Raw genomic sequence first — 19,830 nt, 5'->3', positions numbered from 1 at the left:
CCACTGATATATGGGAGAGCTGCCTTTAAAAACTGACATTAAATATTTTAATATATTAATGAAATATTTATAGACCACACTTTATCTATCCAGGTACTAGGTCTGAGTCCAGAATATAAATCAAAAAAGGCCAAAAAAATTTGAAGGCAGTTAAAACTATGACATCAAAATATCAAAACCATGGGTAGCCAACATGGTGCCATCCAGATATTGCTGGACTATAATTCCCATCAACTCCATCCAGCCTAGTCAATGATCAGAGATGATGGGTGTTGGGAATTCAAGAACATCTGAAGGAAACCAAACTATGAATAAATATAACCCTGGGATAATCACTCACTTAGAAATCCTTAAAATACCCCATCAAATAAATCAGTCTTGATCTGATACCATCATGATAGCAATGTTGGCACCAGCAGCACTTTTAAATGAAGGGTATTTTACATATCAGGTGCAGATTAGTTCACTGACAATGGAACAAGGAGAAGAGCCCCTCTGGCAACTACTTCTTCAGGTATGTCACCCAATACCTTGAACTGAGCTCAAAAGCAGATAAGCAGCCAATATAACCTTGAAAATTGGCATCAAGCAACTCTATCTGGCCGTACCCATTAAAATTCTGGCAGCTGCATTCTACACTTATTGAAGCTTCCAGTTTGTCTTCAAGGCAGTTTTGTAACTTCATGGAAGTTACAAGAGCACGGACTGCTGTGGCAAAATGGTCCCTGTCCAGCCAAAGCTGGTTCCTTTCTTTGGCTCTTTTTAATTTCTCTCTTAATTTAACTGTTAAGGTAGCCCTGGCATTCCAGGATAAAAGTTAAAGAGAGAGAACACTTATTTCATGAATCATTCACAATTACATGTTATATAACCTTCTTGAAAGTTCTATTTGGCAAACTAACAAAACATCTGACCAACCATCCAACTTTTATCATCTATCAAAAGTGCACTATTTTTTTTTTAAAAAAACCCTCAGACAATTTCCCTTAAAATATATGTCATTTTATGTCCAGTTACTTGTGGCATTTTGTGAAATATTGATTTCATTAATATTTGCATGCGAAAAATGGAATTCAATTGTTGATCAACTTGTGCTCCAAACCAATTTAGAATATGTCAAATACAGATTAGTGTTCACATTAAGAGCAGCTGAAGACCCAACATTTCCAGTCATAACACAGTACAGCTACCGATTCCACTAACAAACTGTACTACCATAGAAGAAAGCATATCTGAGTAAATTATTCTCTTACCTTGCAGCTTGCACTGCACTTAACTGGATACCTTGGTTGTCACTTGAAGCATTCTAAGAAATAAATATATTTAAAAATCAGGACTTTCACAATATAAGTGAATTTTAAAAACAGAAGTGGTTAAGATACTTACCTGCACTATTGCCTCTAGAGATGTGTTTTGCTGAAACAAATATCAAAGCATTAGAAATGCATTCAAAAAGACAAACGTATATAATATTTAATCACCAATTAGTTCTTACCACTCTGAAGTCACCATCTATATCAGAATCTTCACAGATATCTTCATGAGGTACGTTTCGTCTCTTTAACAGATGCTCATCTCTTTTGTTCTTTTAAATACAAAATACAAATTACATTCAGACAAGGGGCATCTGCTTTCCCCAATGCTTCAAAAGTGTATTATAAATATTTGTAAAATTTAAAAAATGCAAATATGTAATGTAAGAAAAATGCAGTGTACAAAGCAATAAAAAATATTAAGGGTAGAAAATACAATAAGAGGCTTTTAATTCGTATTACAGTATAGAAAAAGTTACATGATTTACATAACCTGACACAGTACACATTTATATTCACTAGTTATAATTTGCCAATCAAATTTTATGTTCATATAGGTAACAGTTTTGTGTAATTCTAAAGCTTGCATGTTCCAAAGTTTTAAATGATCAAGTACATAAACCTTTTGGGGAGGAACAGAGTAATGGAACTAAAGAGTAGTCTATTCATGGAGTTTTACATGGAGCAGTTGAGGAATGGCAGCCATGGATGAAAAAGAACTATGCAGTTGAAAGGTTACTGTAAGTCACTTTAGAAATATCTAGAATTCTGAAAAGCAGCATAAAAGCTAACTTAGAACAGTACCCAACAATGTAGTTCCATTAGTGAAAGGTCTGGTTGCATAAAGGAACTTCTCCCTCACATCTCCCAGCACATAACTAAATCTTTTGAGAAGATCTGGAGAGGGCACGGTGCGGTGGGTAGTTTTATTGTGTTAAAGGAAATCCTGACACTAATGCAAGCACTTTGTTGGGTACCAACCTAAATAAAAAAAATGCCTAATACCAATCAATTTTTTTTGCCAATTATAAAGATAGGTGCCAACCTATTTACTCTCAAACAAAATTCTTATAGATATGCCAAGGAAACTGGCATTCTACTATTGGATTATGGATCATACATTAATACGTATATATGCATTTACTTGATATTGTTCTTTTCCCACTCCAAAGTTTCAGACTTTTTGGGAGGAGCAGAGTGATGCAAGCAAAAAGCAAGTTGTCTGTGCAGAAATGTGCCTTACATGGCAATAGTCAAGGAACAGCAGCAATGAGAGAGAAAGGAGTATGCAGAGCAAATAGCTATCCCCGAACATTGGAAGCTCTGTAGACCGCCTCTAAATTCTGAGCACGTATCATCACACACATATTTTAAAACTTTTTCTGCAGTCAAAGGGAGAGCCAAAATTCTCCTAATACATTTAATACAAATAACCTCAATTATTTTTGAAAAGGATTTTCCTTGCTACACATGCCCAATTAAACTTAAGTGCAATTTGTATCTACATAAGGAAAAGAAGCATTATCAGTGATGTACACCAAAACAAAAAAGTCAATTATAAAGCAAGGAAATAACTTGGGTAAATAATCACTTTATAATGTGCAAAGCTTAAAGAAATCCATCATTATACATAGAAAACAATAACACATATTTAAACAGCAGTATTAGTAGAGCTCAATGCTTCAAGTGAAATCAAACAGAGGTGAGACGAATCAAATTTAAGCAGTTTAGTATTGCAGCTAGTTACCAATTAAAACATTGACCATGGCTGGGAAACTTCTAATGACAGGGAAAAGTAGTATTTCAGGACTGAAGCATCTGGAGTTTTCCATCAACAAATAAGAAACATAAGTTTGTAAATTTATGAACTTTGTATGTTCGTCATACTCAGCAAAGAACCATTAAAACTTAAGTCAATTGATTTCAATGGGAATCTGCAAGTGTGACTGGGGTGATTTGGGTATACGAGTTTTTTCATATATGTGCCATCCCCGGAACATAATCTTCATGCAAGATGCTTTTGTACGAGAAACTGAAGTCACCAAACAAAATTGACTGGCATTAGATTTAGGGCAATTAAAAAATAGTGCTTCACACTGTTCATAATTAGCCAATGGAATTCACTAAAAGATGCAGTAATGGGCATTAGTTTAGGCAGCTTTTAGAATGATTAGAAAGTTTCATGTTCTCCTCTATAGATAGGCATACTATAGGATGCAATTCAGGAGATAATTGCTAGAAATTATGGGTTTGATCCAGTCTAAAATGGCAGAGCTTCTGTGGCTCATGTTCCTTGACTGATGAGAGGTGGCAGAGGATTCTTTAACATGGGGAAAGGGAAAGGGAACAGAGCACATCTCTTTATTCTTTATGACAGTGGTTCACAAAGGGTATGGCGCGCCACACTGGTGTGGCAGATGAGGATGGCAAGTGTGGTGGGAAGATTCAAGGACAGTCAAAGGAACATTTAAATAGCATAGCATAGTATAGTAATTTTTTTTATTTGCAGAATATGGATAGGTATTTTTTTGAAAATCAATCACTGCTCAGAGTTGTTTCTTTTTGTTCTCCAATGTATTTATTATCAATAATTTTTTTTGGTGTGGCACGAACCAATTTTTATTCTAAAAGTCTGGCCCTGAGAAAAGAGTTTGGGAACCACTGCTTTATGGGGACTGCTGCACCTGCAGTGGATTGGATTAAGCCCACACTAAATTAAGTGATAAATAGCATTAAATCTTACCTTTCTTAATTCCACAACGACTTCATTTCGTTGTCTTCTCATAGTCTGTAAAGTTACACAAGAAAGTTACATCTAGTTTCCACTATTTATTAAGGCACAAACTACAGTGTCTTGAGACCTAAATGTCAATGTTGGGTTCAAACAATTCCCCACATGAAATTATAGGTTAACTATTCGAAGCATGAAAACTGCATACCCTTTGTTGTGGCTGTCTGAATTGGCTGCCTCAAGCCTTAAAAATGAATATTTAGCATTAGAAATTTGATGAAAGAAAAGTAGGTACAATATTCAACTACTGAAACCAATGTTAAGGGGAAGCCTGGGGTCATATTTTAATACATGGTGTTACTTTTATAGTTCTCATGTTTATTTTTCTTATTTACATCTTACTTTTCTTCCATCATAGAACCCAAAGCAGAGATCACCCATCTAGACACTGACCAGACCCAGACCTGCTTAGCTTCAGCCAAGGAGATGGGTGATGCTTTTAGATCATACCCTCATCCACTATGGCAAAATGAAGTAACCTAGCCATTGCCGAATCTCATACTCTCATGAAAGTAAGTCTCATACAGAAGATACAGATTTAGTCTCTCTATCTGAATACTACCTAATGTTAGCAGTGCTTTTCTTCTAGGGAAAAAAGGTACTGTTACTATGTATCCTTGAGTATTTGAAGAAAAGAAACACTAACTGTTAGGCAGTTGACATGTTTACTAATTGTATACAGACCAGTGAAACCTGCTACAAAATGAATAACAGTAGCCCACCTGGCCTGAAAAAAAGGATAGCATGATCAGGTCATGGGTGTGAGCAGAAGGGAAGAAAAGAAAAATCAATATTTTTTTTTGTTTTCTAAGCCTCCTGGACCTTCTTCTGCTGTGCTACATAAAAACACCAGAAGGATCAGTTCTCGTGCTGGGTGTCAGACCTGAGCCATTTGGGAGGCCAAAACAAGAAAGGAAAACCGCTCTTTTCCTTTCCTTCCTTAAACATCCCTGTACGTTACAGGAAGTGGGGGTGATTTCTAAAACATTAGGAGACATATCATCTCAAACCTAATCACAAACACCCTTATTTTCTTCAGCTGGCATCTACATCTATATTCACTAGGAAAGCCAAACTCAGCCAGTTCCCTGAGCAGCCGCAGTATACATGCATCCCATAATCCTCCAAGTTAAGAGAATTGTGGAATGTGTTCTGCTGGTGCTACTTAGCTCAGGGAACTTGCCTACACTGTTCCTTGTCTATCATCACTGTGGTACTTTAAAGAACGGGGTGAAACAGGTAAGGAAGCTGTATCACCCCATCCCAATATTTTTAGGAAAACTTTCAGTTGATCTAAATAGAAGATTGACAACTGCTTTAAAGAAGCATATTTTCATACCAATACTATGGCTTTCAAAAATTAGTATAGATCTGCGCCAAATTTAAAAGCAGTGACAAAAATAAGCAATGCATAGAAAGATTATAGAGAAGGAAAACATCTAAAAATACAACCCTATCCAACACCTAACCAACAGTACTGTTGCTCAGTATTTAAAGTAAGTATTTCAGGCATGACCATTCATGTTCTATTGTCCAAAACTGACATTGACAGCCAGAGGTTTCACACCAAGGATTTCCTATAGGAAGGCGTTTCTAATACACACCCATTGGCATACATACAGGCAACAAAATAATATCTGATTAAACTCAGACAGGGTCAATAGTTCAAGCATGAATCAAAATGTGGCTTATAAAATCTGAGAATATGTTGAGAAGCCACCGCACAAGCAAAATTAATAAGGACACCAGAAAATCACTAAAGCATCCCCTGTAGCACTGGTTCTTAAGGTTTTGTACTCATTATACATACTTGGAAACTACAATTAATTCAGAATGCGACAGCTAGGCTGGTGACTGGGAGTGGAGACCATATAACACTGGTACTGAAAAACCAACATTGGCTCCAAGTACGTTTCCAAGCACTATTTGAAGTGTTGGTGCTGAACTTTCAAGGCCCTAAACTGCCTAGGCCCTGTATTCTTTGACATTTCCACTGCAGCAGAGACAAGTTAATTCTTTGTTTAAATTTAAAACGAAGTGAATTGCCTCTTCAGCAGGTGGCATGAATCTTAAAAGATACCACAGCCCTTCAATTTTCTCCTATATTATCTTGGTCTCAGAGATCACTTAAAACAATACAGTGGTGCCTCGCAAGACGAAAATAATTCGTTCCGCGAGTCTTTTCGTCTTGCGATGTTTTTCGTCTTGCGAAGCACGGTCCGTCGCAACTGTGCCTCTTCAAGCGGCTTTAAGAAAAAAGCGCAAGACGTTTTAGTCTTGCGAAGCAAGCCCATAGGGAAATTCGTCTAGCGAAGCAACGCAAAACCGAAAAACCCTTTCGTCTAGCGAGTTTTTCGTCTTGTGAGGCATTCGTCTTGCGGGGCACCACTGTACCATGGTCCATTGAATTGCTAGAGACTCTGGCCAGCACTGCTCATCTCACATCTTGCCTCACATCCATAAAGATTGGCAATATGGCTTTGAGTTGCTCCTGCCACCTTCTCCAGTTTGTACTTATATTTCTGAAAATCCAGTTTAAAAAACTGGAGCTGCTAGACCAAAGGCAATCTTAATATCACAAAGCCAATATGTATCCCCTGAAGTACAAAATCTGATTTTAATGCAGAAGTGACTCCACTTCCAGGATCAAGAACGAATTTCTGCTATCTGCACAGATCTAGGAACCCTCTGATCAGGTCTCACCAACTGCACAAGTAAACCAAGAGATTGCTTTAGGTCGGTGTTTCCCAACTGGGGGCCATATGGGAACGCCAGGATATTCCAAGGGGGCCACAGGTGAAAATCGCGTAAATGGGACACCACAGCACAAGGCTAAGGGGCCACAGAGGGAAGTGAGAAGTGAAGAAAAGAAATCAGTAAAAAAAAAAAATCCTGATTGGTTGGCTATCCACTTGGCCAATTGCAAGCGGATGGGGCTGAACGCTTCTTTTTGGCATGTGTGTTTTCTTAGAGCAGTCCCGGTTTGTTTCCTGTGGGAGAGGGCGATCGTTGAGGCTCTCGTTTTGATCAGCAGAGCCCATGATCCAGAACCTCCAGGTCAGGTAAGTGCGGGGGTGGGGTGGCAATGGGTAGGCAGTGCGAGTCGGAGCTGCTTGTTGCTACCACCAGTCTGGACCAAGTGGCAGCCTGGGCCTGGCTCTGCATGGCGCAGGGTGCAATCCACCCCAGCACCTAGCTGAACGGGGTTGTCTGGTGCTGCTGACTTGCATCTAGTAAATAACTAAGTGTCTACACAAAAGAAAGCCACACTGAGTTCAGTGAGCCTTACTCCCAGGTAAGGGTTTGTGGGGCTATAGTGTTTTATCTGGGCAGCCAGGGCTCCTCTGGACAACAATATCTTTTTGCACCAGGTCAGTGAGGACCACTTGCTTTTTAAAATTCTCCCATTTTCACATAACTCCCTGTGCGCCTTTTGGACTGTATCTGTAGGTTTCCCCCTCTGTGCCAAATAAGTGTTGTTTACTTTTTATAATACACAGAACATGGATCTCCCTCAGGAGCTTCTGGACTCTCCTTCCTTGCAGGTTTCTAAGCAGAGGTTGGATGGCCATCTGTCATGGATGCTTTAGCCAAGTTTCCTACACTGCAGGGGGTTGCAGTAGAAATATGACCCTTGAGGTCCCTTCCAGCTCCACAATTCTGTTTTTCTGCTTCAACAATATTTCATTATCATTTTATGTAACTGTATTTTGTATAATTTATAAAAATTATAAATAAAACATGTTCTATTTACAAACAAATTATTTAAATAACTACTTTTCTACCAGTAGGATGGGGGAGGCATCGGTGTAGCCAATATTTTTGTTAGGGGGGCAGAACCTCAAATTTGTATTGATTTTTACTTATTGGGGGGGAGCTGCCCCCCAGGCTATGCTCTTGGGGGTCCACAGGTCGGGAAACATTGCTTTGGGTGACTATATTTTTAGATGTAGCAATAAGAACAGTGCATGATCTGAGATTATGTCCCAGGATCTCTTGCAATGACGGCATGTAATTAGAAATGTGGGTCAGCATCCTCTGAAATATTGTAGAGGATCCTGTGATACATCTCACTCAATATGCACTCAAACTATGTAGCAAAGTATTTCAGGAAGGTCCTAAATCTTCCCACACTCCAACTACAAACCAGCAGAGATTTCAGAGGTGTAACATTCAGAATGTAATGTCCCCAAGCTTCAGCATCAATACAGAATTGCAACATTATAAAAGTAGGATTTGCTGATGACAGCAGGACAGAACAACTTCTGAAGGAACTGTTGAGCATAATGACACTTGAAAAAATTCAAATCACACTACATAATGCATCTACGACAAGCATTAGGAGAGCACTATAGCAAAGGTTTGCTATAGGTCAATGTCAGAGAAACACCGATTTGTAGAGTTGTACCCCAAGGGTCATCTAGCCCAACCACCTGCAATGCAGGAATCTCAGCTAAAGCATCAGTGACATAAGGCCATTCAACCTCTGCTTAAAAACCTCCATGGGAGAAGCATTCACAGGCTCCTGAGGAAGTTCCACTGTCCATACCACTGTCAAACAGCTCTTACTGTCAGTGTTCTTCCTAATGTTTAGTCAGAAATTCCTTTCTTGGAACTTGAAGCCATTGGTGCGGGTCCTACCCTCCAGAGCAAGAGAAAAAAGGTTGCTCCATCGTCCATGTGACAGCCTTTAGTTATCTTAAGATGGCTATCATATCTCCTCTCAGTCTCTTCTTTTCCAGGCCAAATATAACCAATTCCTTCAAACCATTCCTCATAAAGCATGGTTTCCAGACCCTTGATCATCTTGGTTGCCCTCCTCTGCACATCACCTTCCAGTTTGTCAATATCCTTAAGTTGTGGTGCCCAGAACGGGAAACGGTACTCCAGGTGTGGTCTGATCAAGACAGATTAAAGCAGAACTTTCCTTGATAAGGATATTATACTTCTGTTGATGCAGTCTAGAATAGCATTAGCTAAGCATGTGGTCTAGTAAGACCGGTCTTTTTCACATGTACTACCGGTAAGCCAGATGTCCCCATCTTATATTTATGCAGCTGGTTCTTCCTGCTTAAGTGTAGAACCTTACATTCATCCCAACTGAAATTCATTTTGTTAGTTTGGGCCCAGTTCTCCAATCTGTTATGGTCATCTTGAATCCATATTCTGTCTTCTACCACATTAGGTACCCATTCCAGTTTGGTACCATCAGCTAACTTAATTGGACCTGCCTCCATTAACCCCAAACCCCACTACTCCAATAGTTTAAAAAAAAGACAGCAAGCTGGTTGTTCAACTCCATAACACATCTTTGTGTTTAAAACACAAAGCTAGTTTAAAAGCCTGTGTTTGGACTTTACAAAATAGGTTTATTCATAGTCCACTAACTGTTAAGTAGTGTGGAACTGTGTTATTGATTTGCTCCCCTGATATATGTTATCTTGTATAACCTAATGGGCTTATTACTGTGACATAACTCTATGTGTGCTCAATTACCCCAAGAAATCCAGAGAATGTAGATCTGAGCATCCTAGGCTTTTTCAAGGAAGATATGCAGTTTTTTGAAGGGGGACTCTAAATGCACATCAAATATCCTGCACCCACAGCAAATAATTGGATCAGAGTGCATGAATACTTTGGCAATCAGAGCCTCAGAGACACTAATTTCAAAATGACAGGTCTCTCGTACACTGGCATAAATCATGTTTCCCCCTGTCCTTTTCATTACTTTATCTCACAACGATCAAATGTTATCTGTAAAAATACTGCTTCAAAATTTATCTCTGCAAAAAATAGGTGCTTTACAAACTCCTGAAAATTAAATCATACGTTGGATTTTCCAACTGCACCTTGGAAACTAGGATTGCAGTTCTAAACATATTTATTGGAGATCAAGCCCAGCACAATACAATGAAAATTAATTCTAAGTAATAAACACACGTGGGATTGAACTGTAAAGCTTATTAGAATTAAAAGTGATCCAGTGTAAAATACAGTGTTATAAAGGCTTATGTTAAATATGCCTATTCAGAAACAGAAGAACAGTAAGTAAATCCAGATCATGGTCACAAAGACAGAAGGATTTTGGATGACTAAGGAATTTGATTCAATACTGGGGATCCCTTTGTCCTGGGAGCATAGGACTCAGGCAGAAGGTCTGTTTTCAGGAGAGCAGGGAACTGGAACCTAGGGCTACCATGAAATATTCAGTTCCACACCCCACAGAGTGCTGTACAATCCTACTCTACAGAAAAGCAAAGTGGGAAAGCCCTCTTTTTAAAAAGCTGTATAGTTACCATGTCAACAGCTGACAGACTAATTCCAGTATTTTTCATGTTTTGAATGAAAGCTTTAAATAAGCATATCACAGAACAGATGCAAAATGTTCAGCAGTTGCTGCCTAGAATACATGACATTTATGAAGAATTCAAAAGTTATGCTAGCTGCTGGCAAGTATGCAGGTAAATTAGTGAAGGGCAAAAATTCAGGATATTTTCCCAACTGATTATTCAGAAATACACAATATTTCTATGAAAAAATGAAAAGCAGAGGGCAGCAGTATACAAGTCATGGATTCTTCTGGGAACTCTTGAAACTACAGTTTTTTTCAGAGAGATAAAGGCTCTTGAAAAAAATCCATCAACCTCACACAATTAACCACTTTCACTTAAGGAAAAATTGTGATTTTTAGGCCTCTCTAAATGAAACAGGAAGTGCCATCTTATCTACATTTACTCAGAAGTCCCACTGAATTCAATGGGATTTACTCCAGACAAGTGTATATATAGGATTGTAGTTTCAAGTTAGAATAATAGCTATACTGTGACTATTTTCTCAATTTAATGATGAGGTCCAGGCTAAAGGACTGTTTACCTGCCAGCAATTCTGGGGGCGAGATATATATAAACTGGGACATCTTGCTTTCATGCACTTAACAAATGCATGTTAAGTGCCATGGGTGGCCAATCTGTGACACAGACAATGTAATTGGCGGGTATCTGCTCACCAGAACTGTGTGACTGTATGTTCCATAGCTCAGCATTTAGGGGCACAAACTATCTCATGGCACACCAGGGGGTGGGGGTACATATGTATTCATTTGGCTCTAGATTGGCACATGCTCAGAAGAGGAGGAGTTTGGATTTGATATCCCGCTTTATCACTACCCTAAGGAGTCTCAAAGCCGCTAACTATCTCCTTTCCCTTCCATTCCCACAACAAACTGTGAGGTGAGTGAGGCTGAGAGACTACACCACGCTGGCTCTCAGACATGCCTTGTGGAATCAGCTAGCAAAGAAGCCTGACCACCATTGTTATACACTGTGGTGTATAACTTGGGACAGAATCCTGAGCTGCTCCAACCTGTATTGATATTCTACACTGCTGAAAAGAGGGGTAATTATGTTTACATGCTTTTGCTCTCCACAGCTGACTATATCCAAAGCCAGATCTTTGACGAGACACTTGAAGTCATACTCTTATTTTATTTTTAAACACAGGGAAGACACAGACTGTCAACTTGGTGAAAAATACTTGGAAATATTTCCCATTTAACTGCTTTAAGTTTAAACTAGCATTTAAATAAAATGCATGTGAACATGTTTCTGCTGAACACAGGCGAATGGTTCTGGGAGCAGTCGCTACCTTTGAAGAAATGCTAATTAAAATTTGGTTTTAATATGGTCAACTTGGGGCTGGGTTTTACATATTTTAAAACGCTGCATGCGTATTCTGCCTGTTTGCACCGTAACAGTGTGGCTAAGGAGGCTAACTACATCAAGTACTGCCAGGTAACACGGTAGTTTGTGAATGTGTGTGTGTGTGTACACACACACACACACACACACACACGTTACCTGGCAGTACTCGATGTAATTAGCCTCCTTAACCACACTATATGTGTGTGTGTGTATACATGTAGCGCCCTAAAAGCTATTTTTGCCGTGGTGTGTAGCTCACAAAGTCTAGTTCCTACGGAGAAAACGCGTGTCACGGGAAGCAGAGAGAGAAAACAGAAGAGACAACATGTCATCTGACAGGCAGTTTCCATGTCAGGCAGCTGAGTGGGTGGGTAGAGAGGGGCGCCTCCATCCGCTCCAGCAGGGCTGCTGCCCCCTCCCATTTCCCGCTCTGCTAACCCTGGCCCCAGCTACTGCCCCTTCCCACCCGCCTGCCGGGAAAGTCCGAGGCCCAGGACGGAAAAGGAGAGGCAGAAAAAGCCTGCCCCGCTCTCTCCTCCAACGCCCCCCCCTCGCGAAGCATCCTCGCCACGGCGAGCAGAAGCGGCCAGGCCTGGGCCCTCCCAAAGCCCGCGGGTGCGGAGTGGCGACGCGTCCCCTCGTGAGGAAAAGCCAGCCAACCCCACCCACCCGCCGGCCGGCCTGCCCTGTCTCTCCGCTGACGGAGCGGCCGACTCGGGCTCAGGCCTCGCCTCGAGGTAGGTAGGCCCCGCCACGGGAGATTAGCAGAGACGCCACAGCCAACCGCCTCTGCGGCGGAGGCCTTGTCCGAACTGATCCCCGACCTCTCTTGCCGGCCCACCCGGCCCCTCCCTTCGCGCGAAGCGGGCTGCTAGGCCCGGGCTAAGGAGGGAGAAGAGCTACCTCCAGGTCTCGGCCTTTGTTCTTAAAGTTCTTCAGCCGTTGGTTGTCCAGCTTCTCGTTGTCGGCCATGGCGGGAGGTAGGGAGCGCGGCCTCTCCTCTTGCCTCTCCTCCCTCCTCTTTCTCCGTCGACACCCAGGCCGGACCCAGCCGGGCCCCTTCTTCCCGGCGCCGCTTCCGCCCCTTCGCCTCGCTCGCTCGCCTTCCCTTCTGCGCCGCGGCGGGTCTCCCTGGCTGGCCTGGCTTGGTGGCGGGCTGGCGGGCCAAACCGGGCGGCCTCCTCCTCCTCCTCCTCTCGCCTGCTCAAGTCGCTCCCCGCTGGCTTAGGCCTTCCCAGGGCGGCGGAATGTGCCGGTAGCGAAGGGAAGAGAGAGCGAGAGAGAGATAGGGGGGAGGGAGGGGAGGGGACGGGCATGGGGCAGGGGAGGAGGCAACAGCCTCGCTCTCAGACGGACGGCAACGGCCACGCCCACCTCGCGCGCGCTCGCTCTCCCTCTCCACCCCTCCTCCCGGCACCATCCCCCTCCGACAAGCGCTGGCCTGATTGGCTGGCTCTCCTTGATGGGCAAAGGGGAGGCTCGCCGGCACACTGGAAAGAGTGGAGGTGGGTGGGAGGAAAATACGCATTCGAGGGGGAGGGGGAAGGAGGAGAGGAGGAGAAGGCGGGGCCGTGAGGGGAGCGAACTGCGCGAGCTCGGGTTTCGCAGCGTATTTCCTTCCCCAACCGCCAGGGGGGAAGCGGCTCTTTCCCCGCCCCCTCACGCGCGCACACGCCCAGGCGCGAGGCCCTGGCAGCCATTTTGGGGGCTGTGAGGCGGCTTCGGGAGCGCCGTCCCCGGAGTAGGGCAGGAGGAGCTCTTAGGCTGGCCGCTTTTGGCAGGGGAATAAAAGGCACGACCGGGTTGTTTTCGGCAGATTTATCCCTTCCTTCCTTCATTTATTTCTTCCCCCGCCCACCATCGTATCGAAGAAGAGCCGGAGAAGCTCGCGGAAAGCCCTGGTTCAGTAGTTGCGCACTAAAGTCGCGTTGAGTTCAGTGGTGCGAGGTTAACCCTCAGGAAAACGGGGCGTAGGGTCGCAGCCTATGTGTGTGTGTCTTTTTTTGGAAACTGAGTCGCCAAAGTCAGCAGGTAAGCCGCAGGGGTCAGGCATCTTCCGGGGGGAGGCACGGTAACGCTCCTTCCCATCTCCGGCGGCTCCTGCCAGAAAAGTCCCTTGCGGAGCAGAGGCGGACTCAGCCTCGCACACTGCCAAGAAAGAAGAGCGCTAATCGAGGACGTGAAATCGGGCGCGTCCTCATCTGAATGTTTGAAAAGACGAAACGGCGCGGTTTTATTGCGCCTGCTGGGAGAACCGAATACAGAAGCGACGCGGGCGCCGTCCCCGTTTTGCTGTCCTCTGTGCGGTTCCTTTGGCAGTTGCCAGGGTTGTAATAAACTTATGAACTCTTGTTACAGTTGTGATAATTGTATTATTCTTGACTTGGGTTTTTTCTGAGGGCACGGGGCCTTCCTATGCAGAAATTGTGCACTTGATAAAATTATCTTAAGACTATGGTTCCCAGTTACTGGGGGTCTGCGGAATTCACTCGGGGGTCCGCAGCTCCATCCCTTTCCTCCCTCCCCCCCAAAACTTATTTTTTTTTGTCATTTTGCATGGTGATATCGTAGGTGTTATGGTCTGTTTTAGTGCTGTGTACTTTTTCCACATGTTGGCCAAAATCGGTTTTGAAGTCATACCGCAATAACGATTCTGACCAGCAATACGCAGCAATATATATCGCTCCTCGCATGAGGAAGAGCAGGGCAGCTGATTTCAAGGTCCCACGGATATCGCACAACGTTTCTGAGCTGAGGGCGACCAGGGCAGCTAACCTCACTTCAAGGCACCGAATTCACTTCAAGGTACCGTGGCACAACCTTCATCTTGGCACCAAGGCTGAGCAGCTTCTCACAGTCAACAGGAAAGCAGCAGCAGCCACAGTGGGAGTACATCATCGCTAGCTGTACCCCCCATCCCCTCCCACTCAAACCATGTAGGAGAGGTGACTCCGCTTCCTCTCTTCCCTCCACTCATCCGATCTTTGACTCCTTCTTCCCTCATCCCTACATCGTGATATATCGGAATATTGTGATGTTTAGCTGCTGATATATCATGATTTTGAAAACCTATATTGCTCAGCCCTAGCCTGTTTTTTTAATATACCTAAAATCCTTTGCTGATTAGGGGCTACCCCATATTTTGTTCAAAAAATTGCTTTGTAGAGGTAACTACCATTGAGTTATCAAAACTTTCAAAAGTAGAGGGGGCTGTGCCTTGGCTTTTAAAAAATGGGGGGTCCATAATTAGCTAATTGGGAACCACTGATCTAGGGCAAGAACTTTACTAATTTTGCACAAGCAAAACAGGAGATGCAATCTTTTCTACTTTGTTTTTTTGAATATTGGTGGGAACTCTCTCCTGCTGAAAATTCTTAAGTATCTAGTGTGACATTCATACTGTCTCCCCACCTGCTGCTCTTGCATAATTGTTAACTGCATGTAAAACCATAGCATGTGTTCCATTCCATTCAATGCTCTGCTTTTGGAACGAATCGGGAAATGAGCATTGGGAAGAGAAAATACATCTTGGTGGTGGAATGAGTGCTAGCCAGTTGGTGCCAGTCAGAATTAGCTTCTGTTGCTAACTTACAAAACTAGATTATTTTTTCAACAAAAATAGCAGGTAGCTGTGCTTGTTCATTAAAAAAACAACACCCAAAACCAACAGTTCCTGTAGTAGAAAGTCTGGACTCCAGTTCCCATTGGCTTAAGACAGGAAAAAGCTTATGATGGGAGAGTGAAGGGAAGCAAGGGTTAGTAGGTCACTCTGATCCCTGCATGGTGCAGTGCCTGAGCCAGCAAACTGGGTTCTTCTTGAACCTTTTCAAAATGGTGAAAGCAGAACAAATACAGGCACCCTCTGATTCTGGTTGTTTTCCATGTTATGGCGCATGATGGTGGAACACGCATACGCCTGTTCTGTCCCCTTTCTGGCCACTTTTGTGTGCCTCTGATGTGTACATGAGCAGTCACCATCACACGCATATCAAACACATGTAAATTGGTCATTGCCTGTACCTGAAAGAGAGAACACAAGGCGTTAATGTTCTTTTTTGGGTCCTGAGTAGTTCCAATGGAATAATAAACCTGTGGAGAAGGCATGGGCTGGAGAATCCCACAGAGACCAAACAGACTTAAAAGGTTTTGTTTTCTGAGGGGAAGGGTTACATAAAACAAGGGAATGAAATTGTGAACCTGGCTAGATGAGGGGTTTGTATACTAGAGTGGAAGTTTCGAGCTATGAGGCATTTAGGGTCTGACTTACAGGACAAAGTTGAATTTTATGTCCAAAATTGAATACTGATTCTAAGATTGATATTTACCATAAGCATCAGTGTAAAAGTACTGAATGCAAAAAAGATTTTGTATGTAGCCTTGGATAAAATATCCTAACCTTAAAAAAATGCAAGCGACTCATCACTTTACTGGTAGAGATAATGTTAGTTGAAAAGAAAGGTGCTTTAGTTCTTGTCAGCTAATGAACAGCCAGAAGTGTGTATCTGTGTTGGTCATGTACAAAAGGCATCTGCTGCTAAATAAGATTGATTTGTATCCAACCAGAGCTTTTAGTCCTCATGGAAGAGAGAACAAATTTCCCTCTTGTTAGGGAAGGTAACTAGTATATACCATTGTATACTTCCTCTATCATGATTGCAAAGAAAACACCATGCCTTGATTGCACTGTCACTTGTAGCAGAAAACTCAAAGAGCCAGGGGCGCATCCTGTATGACAGCAAGACGAAACATCACAGAAACAATCACTAGAAGAAGAAAAACAATATTTTGCAACCAGTGAAGCTTCTGCACTGCTTTAATGAAGACCTCAGCACATTTCAGCATGGTCGAAAAATGCTTCTTGGATCTGAGTGTTCTATATTGTTTACATACATCATATGCAGGAATTATCATCCCCATATGTTTTAGCTTCTCTTATATAAAATTCCACATGCTACACAGTTTGAACAGGCATCTTTTCAACGTTTCACCAAATTTTAAAGTTTTCTATTGCATTAATTTGGGGTGAGGGTTGTTCCTTTGAAAAAACAAGGATAACTTTTTCCTGCATTTAATTCTGGACCTTCACATCTTTTTATTAAGAGTAAGTTAAAACATTTTCATTTTAACTGATAAAAGCTGATCTTTATGCGAGGAATTCAAAGATGTTTTTTACTTAGAGTAGACCCACAAAAATTAATGAACATGACTAAGTCCATTCATTTCAATGCAACTACTCTGATTATTATTATTATTGGCCTTTATTTGCATAAGTTTAAACAATAAAATCCTACAAAGTCATCCAAATACATTGATAATCCAAACACATACACCATATAAAAGACTAGATAGCCACCGTTGAATAAATCAGGCAACTTTCAATTTAGTTTTAAAGATCTCTGCTAAATACCCTGAAACAATCTTGGTAGTTTACTCTGAGTAAAACACTGAGTAAAACTTAGTTGAATACCACCCTATGTCCCCATATTATTATATATTTGTATTGTTATTTACTGATAATATATTATGTATAGTCACTATCTTACAACGTTTGGTAAAGTTTGTTAAAATATGTTCCTGTTGCTTGCCTGTTACCTGGGAATATCAGTGCAGACCATAATGGGAATATTGCTAAGGACTTTGTGCTGGGTCCAAGATCTCATATTTCCCAGTTCTGTAATGATCAGAAGCTTATATCACCTACCTATGTTCCATAGAAATGATTGTTGAAGCCATTGCTAAATTAAGAAATAATTTAGGTTGTAATTCTGTGCATACCTGCTTTGGAATAAGCTTAATTCAAAACACGCCCACACTCACTTCTGTAAACATGCATGTATAGAGTCCCTGTAGTTTGAAGACAAGCTTAGAATATTCACATGGGAAAATGGGAAATGGAAGCCAATTAGTTTGAACATATTCTTGTCATTTAACATTAAAGGAGGAAAATTTACAATATTCATAATTTAGTATGTGCCCCCCAGACACATCATCCCAGGAAGTTTTCCAATCAGTTGCTTGCCTGTGAATCTGGCTCAGCAGAAATTTTTCTAATTGCTTAGACCAGTGAATAGCTAGCTCCAGAAACTTTCATGGGAGACGGAGACCTGCTCTGGTAAAAGGTGAAAAGAAGCCTCTTTGTTGACTTTCCTTTGACCAGAGCTGGCTGGTGACACCCAGTCTTACTCACTGCCAGGCATCTCTGAGATTAACATGCACACCCAGTTCAGAGTTGAGAAGCAGGCTTAAATCCTGACAGCCAAGCTCAGTAAAGGACCTGTGCTTGGGATTTTTATTCAAGTATCTTCTTATGCTTGGTTGTGTTTGTTTTTTATTTTAATTGACTTAAAGGCTTGTTACTCAGTGCAGTCCCCAAGTGGCACAACTAGGCAGTACCTGATTGACAGAATAAAATAATAGAAATTCTGCAATGGTTTTTCCAATAAACAATTCCACTTTTCTATATTGTGCAGCTTGTTTGGAACTTGATATGCAACAAGAAGTCATTTCTTTGGCCACAGGCTGCCATGGCACAGATAAGATGAGAATTTTGCTGCCAATGCAAGCTGAGACAGAGAAGAATTGATAAGGAGACAGCCTGTTTGCTGTGCACATGTAATTTCAGCAATAGTAACCAGAGTAGGCAAAAACTAATGGTTTGTGTAAATACTGTTCTTTTCAAGTTTGCCCTAGTTAAGGAAGTCTCTTTCAAAGTTAGGAACAATTGCTGAGAATTTATGGGAGTTCTTTTATCTCACAATTTTTTCTGGAACTCCCCCAATGTTACAGCAATGTTCAGCTCAGTGATTAATGGTCCCCCCCCCCCCCAGAACTTAAGAATGATTTGCTGGTACACTGTGCCTGCTTATTGCTTCCTACATCCCCTGCTGCCTCCTTTCATTCTTACACTGCAAGCTCTGTGGGGCACAAACCGCAGCCCTGCCTGGGGGAGTTTCATGGGGCACTGCTTCTAAGCTGGGCTCTATCTACTCCTCCTGCTTCTTTCCTTTATACTCTCCTGTCCATTTCTGGTTCCATCCTACAACAGATTGTGTAGGCGTATTTTTCGGGGGGGGGGGAGTGTATTTTCACAACAGCTCTGCAGGAAGAGAGCCTCTTCTACACCACCGAGGAGCCACAAATTGATTCAATTTGCTTTTTTTTATTGCCGCCACCCTATCTTTCAAGCCATAAAGATTCCCAAGTGAGCTTGCTTTATTTATTTAACAAAAACTATATACTGCTTGATAGTAAGAAACCTCTAAGCAGTTTGCTTATTTATGTAAGGTTTACTTATGTAAAAAAAATAAATGACTGCTATCTCAGGGATGGAGCCGCTGGAGCAGCTCACGGTCGCCATAAAAATCTATCGCAATAAAACAGTGTAAAATCTCCATAAATATAATATGCATGTTGTAAACAATATAAAACAGCATGGAAGAAAATGCAGCCGTGCAAACGCCCATTAACAATTTGCTGGAGCTTGATCAACAGCCTGGGAGAACAGTTGCATTTCACCTTCCTGTAAAAGGAGGCATTTCAGCTGTTGGCAGCTGTGTGGTCTGCTGCCGGGCTACATGCTCCTTTCTTCCCCATGGAACTGCAGGTCTTTTCACTGTCCAAAGGCAGAAAGAGAGAAAAGTTGGCAGCCTGGGTATAGCCAGGACTTGGGGGGGGGGAGGCCTTTTTTGGGGGGGAGGGCAAAACCTCAGCTCTCTATTTATATTGATTTGAAATACACCCATGGTTGGCAGATAATTAGTTGCCTGGCTGCACACTTCACATATCTGGGATTGAGGGCAATGAAAACACATGGTAGACTTAGCCAGTGTCTGAGATGCCACTAAAAACAGCCTTCCTTTAGCGGTTGTGTTTATAACAATTGGGACTACTTGCTGGAGGAGACTCTTAAAAGTCCCATGGACTGCAAGAAGATCAAACCTATCCATTCTTAAGGAAATCAGCCCTGAGTGCTCACTGGAAGGACAGATCCTGAAGCTCAGGCTCCAATACTTTGGCCACCTCATGA

At 42.2% G+C, this 19,830-nt stretch overlaps 1 protein-coding gene across 1 annotated transcript in view; it reads right to left on the bottom strand.

Annotated features, from left to right (window-relative positions):
• Positions 1–13,124, bottom strand: part of KPNA4 (karyopherin subunit alpha 4) — a 29,316-nt gene extending 16,192 nt beyond the window's left edge. Inside the window, exons 1-5 of the mRNA XM_081190355.1 lie at positions 12,708–13,124; positions 4,057–4,101; positions 1,496–1,585; positions 1,387–1,416; positions 1,254–1,306 (exon numbers count right to left, since the gene is read on the bottom strand). Coding sequence (XP_081046481.1) covers positions 1,254–1,306; positions 1,387–1,416; positions 1,496–1,585; positions 4,057–4,101; positions 12,708–12,776 — 287 coding nt within the window. The 5' untranslated portion in view covers positions 12,777–13,124. The remainder of the gene's footprint in view (positions 1–1,253; positions 1,307–1,386; positions 1,417–1,495; positions 1,586–4,056; positions 4,102–12,707) is intronic.
• Positions 13,125–19,830: the final 6,706 nt, after the last annotated feature.

The sequence above is a fragment of the Podarcis bocagei genome, assembly GCF_964188305.1.
Source record: "Podarcis bocagei genome assembly, chromosome: 4".
NCBI lineage: Eukaryota > Metazoa > Chordata > Lepidosauria > Squamata > Lacertidae > Podarcis > Podarcis bocagei.
This window is presented reverse-complemented; position numbering and strand designations above follow the sequence as displayed.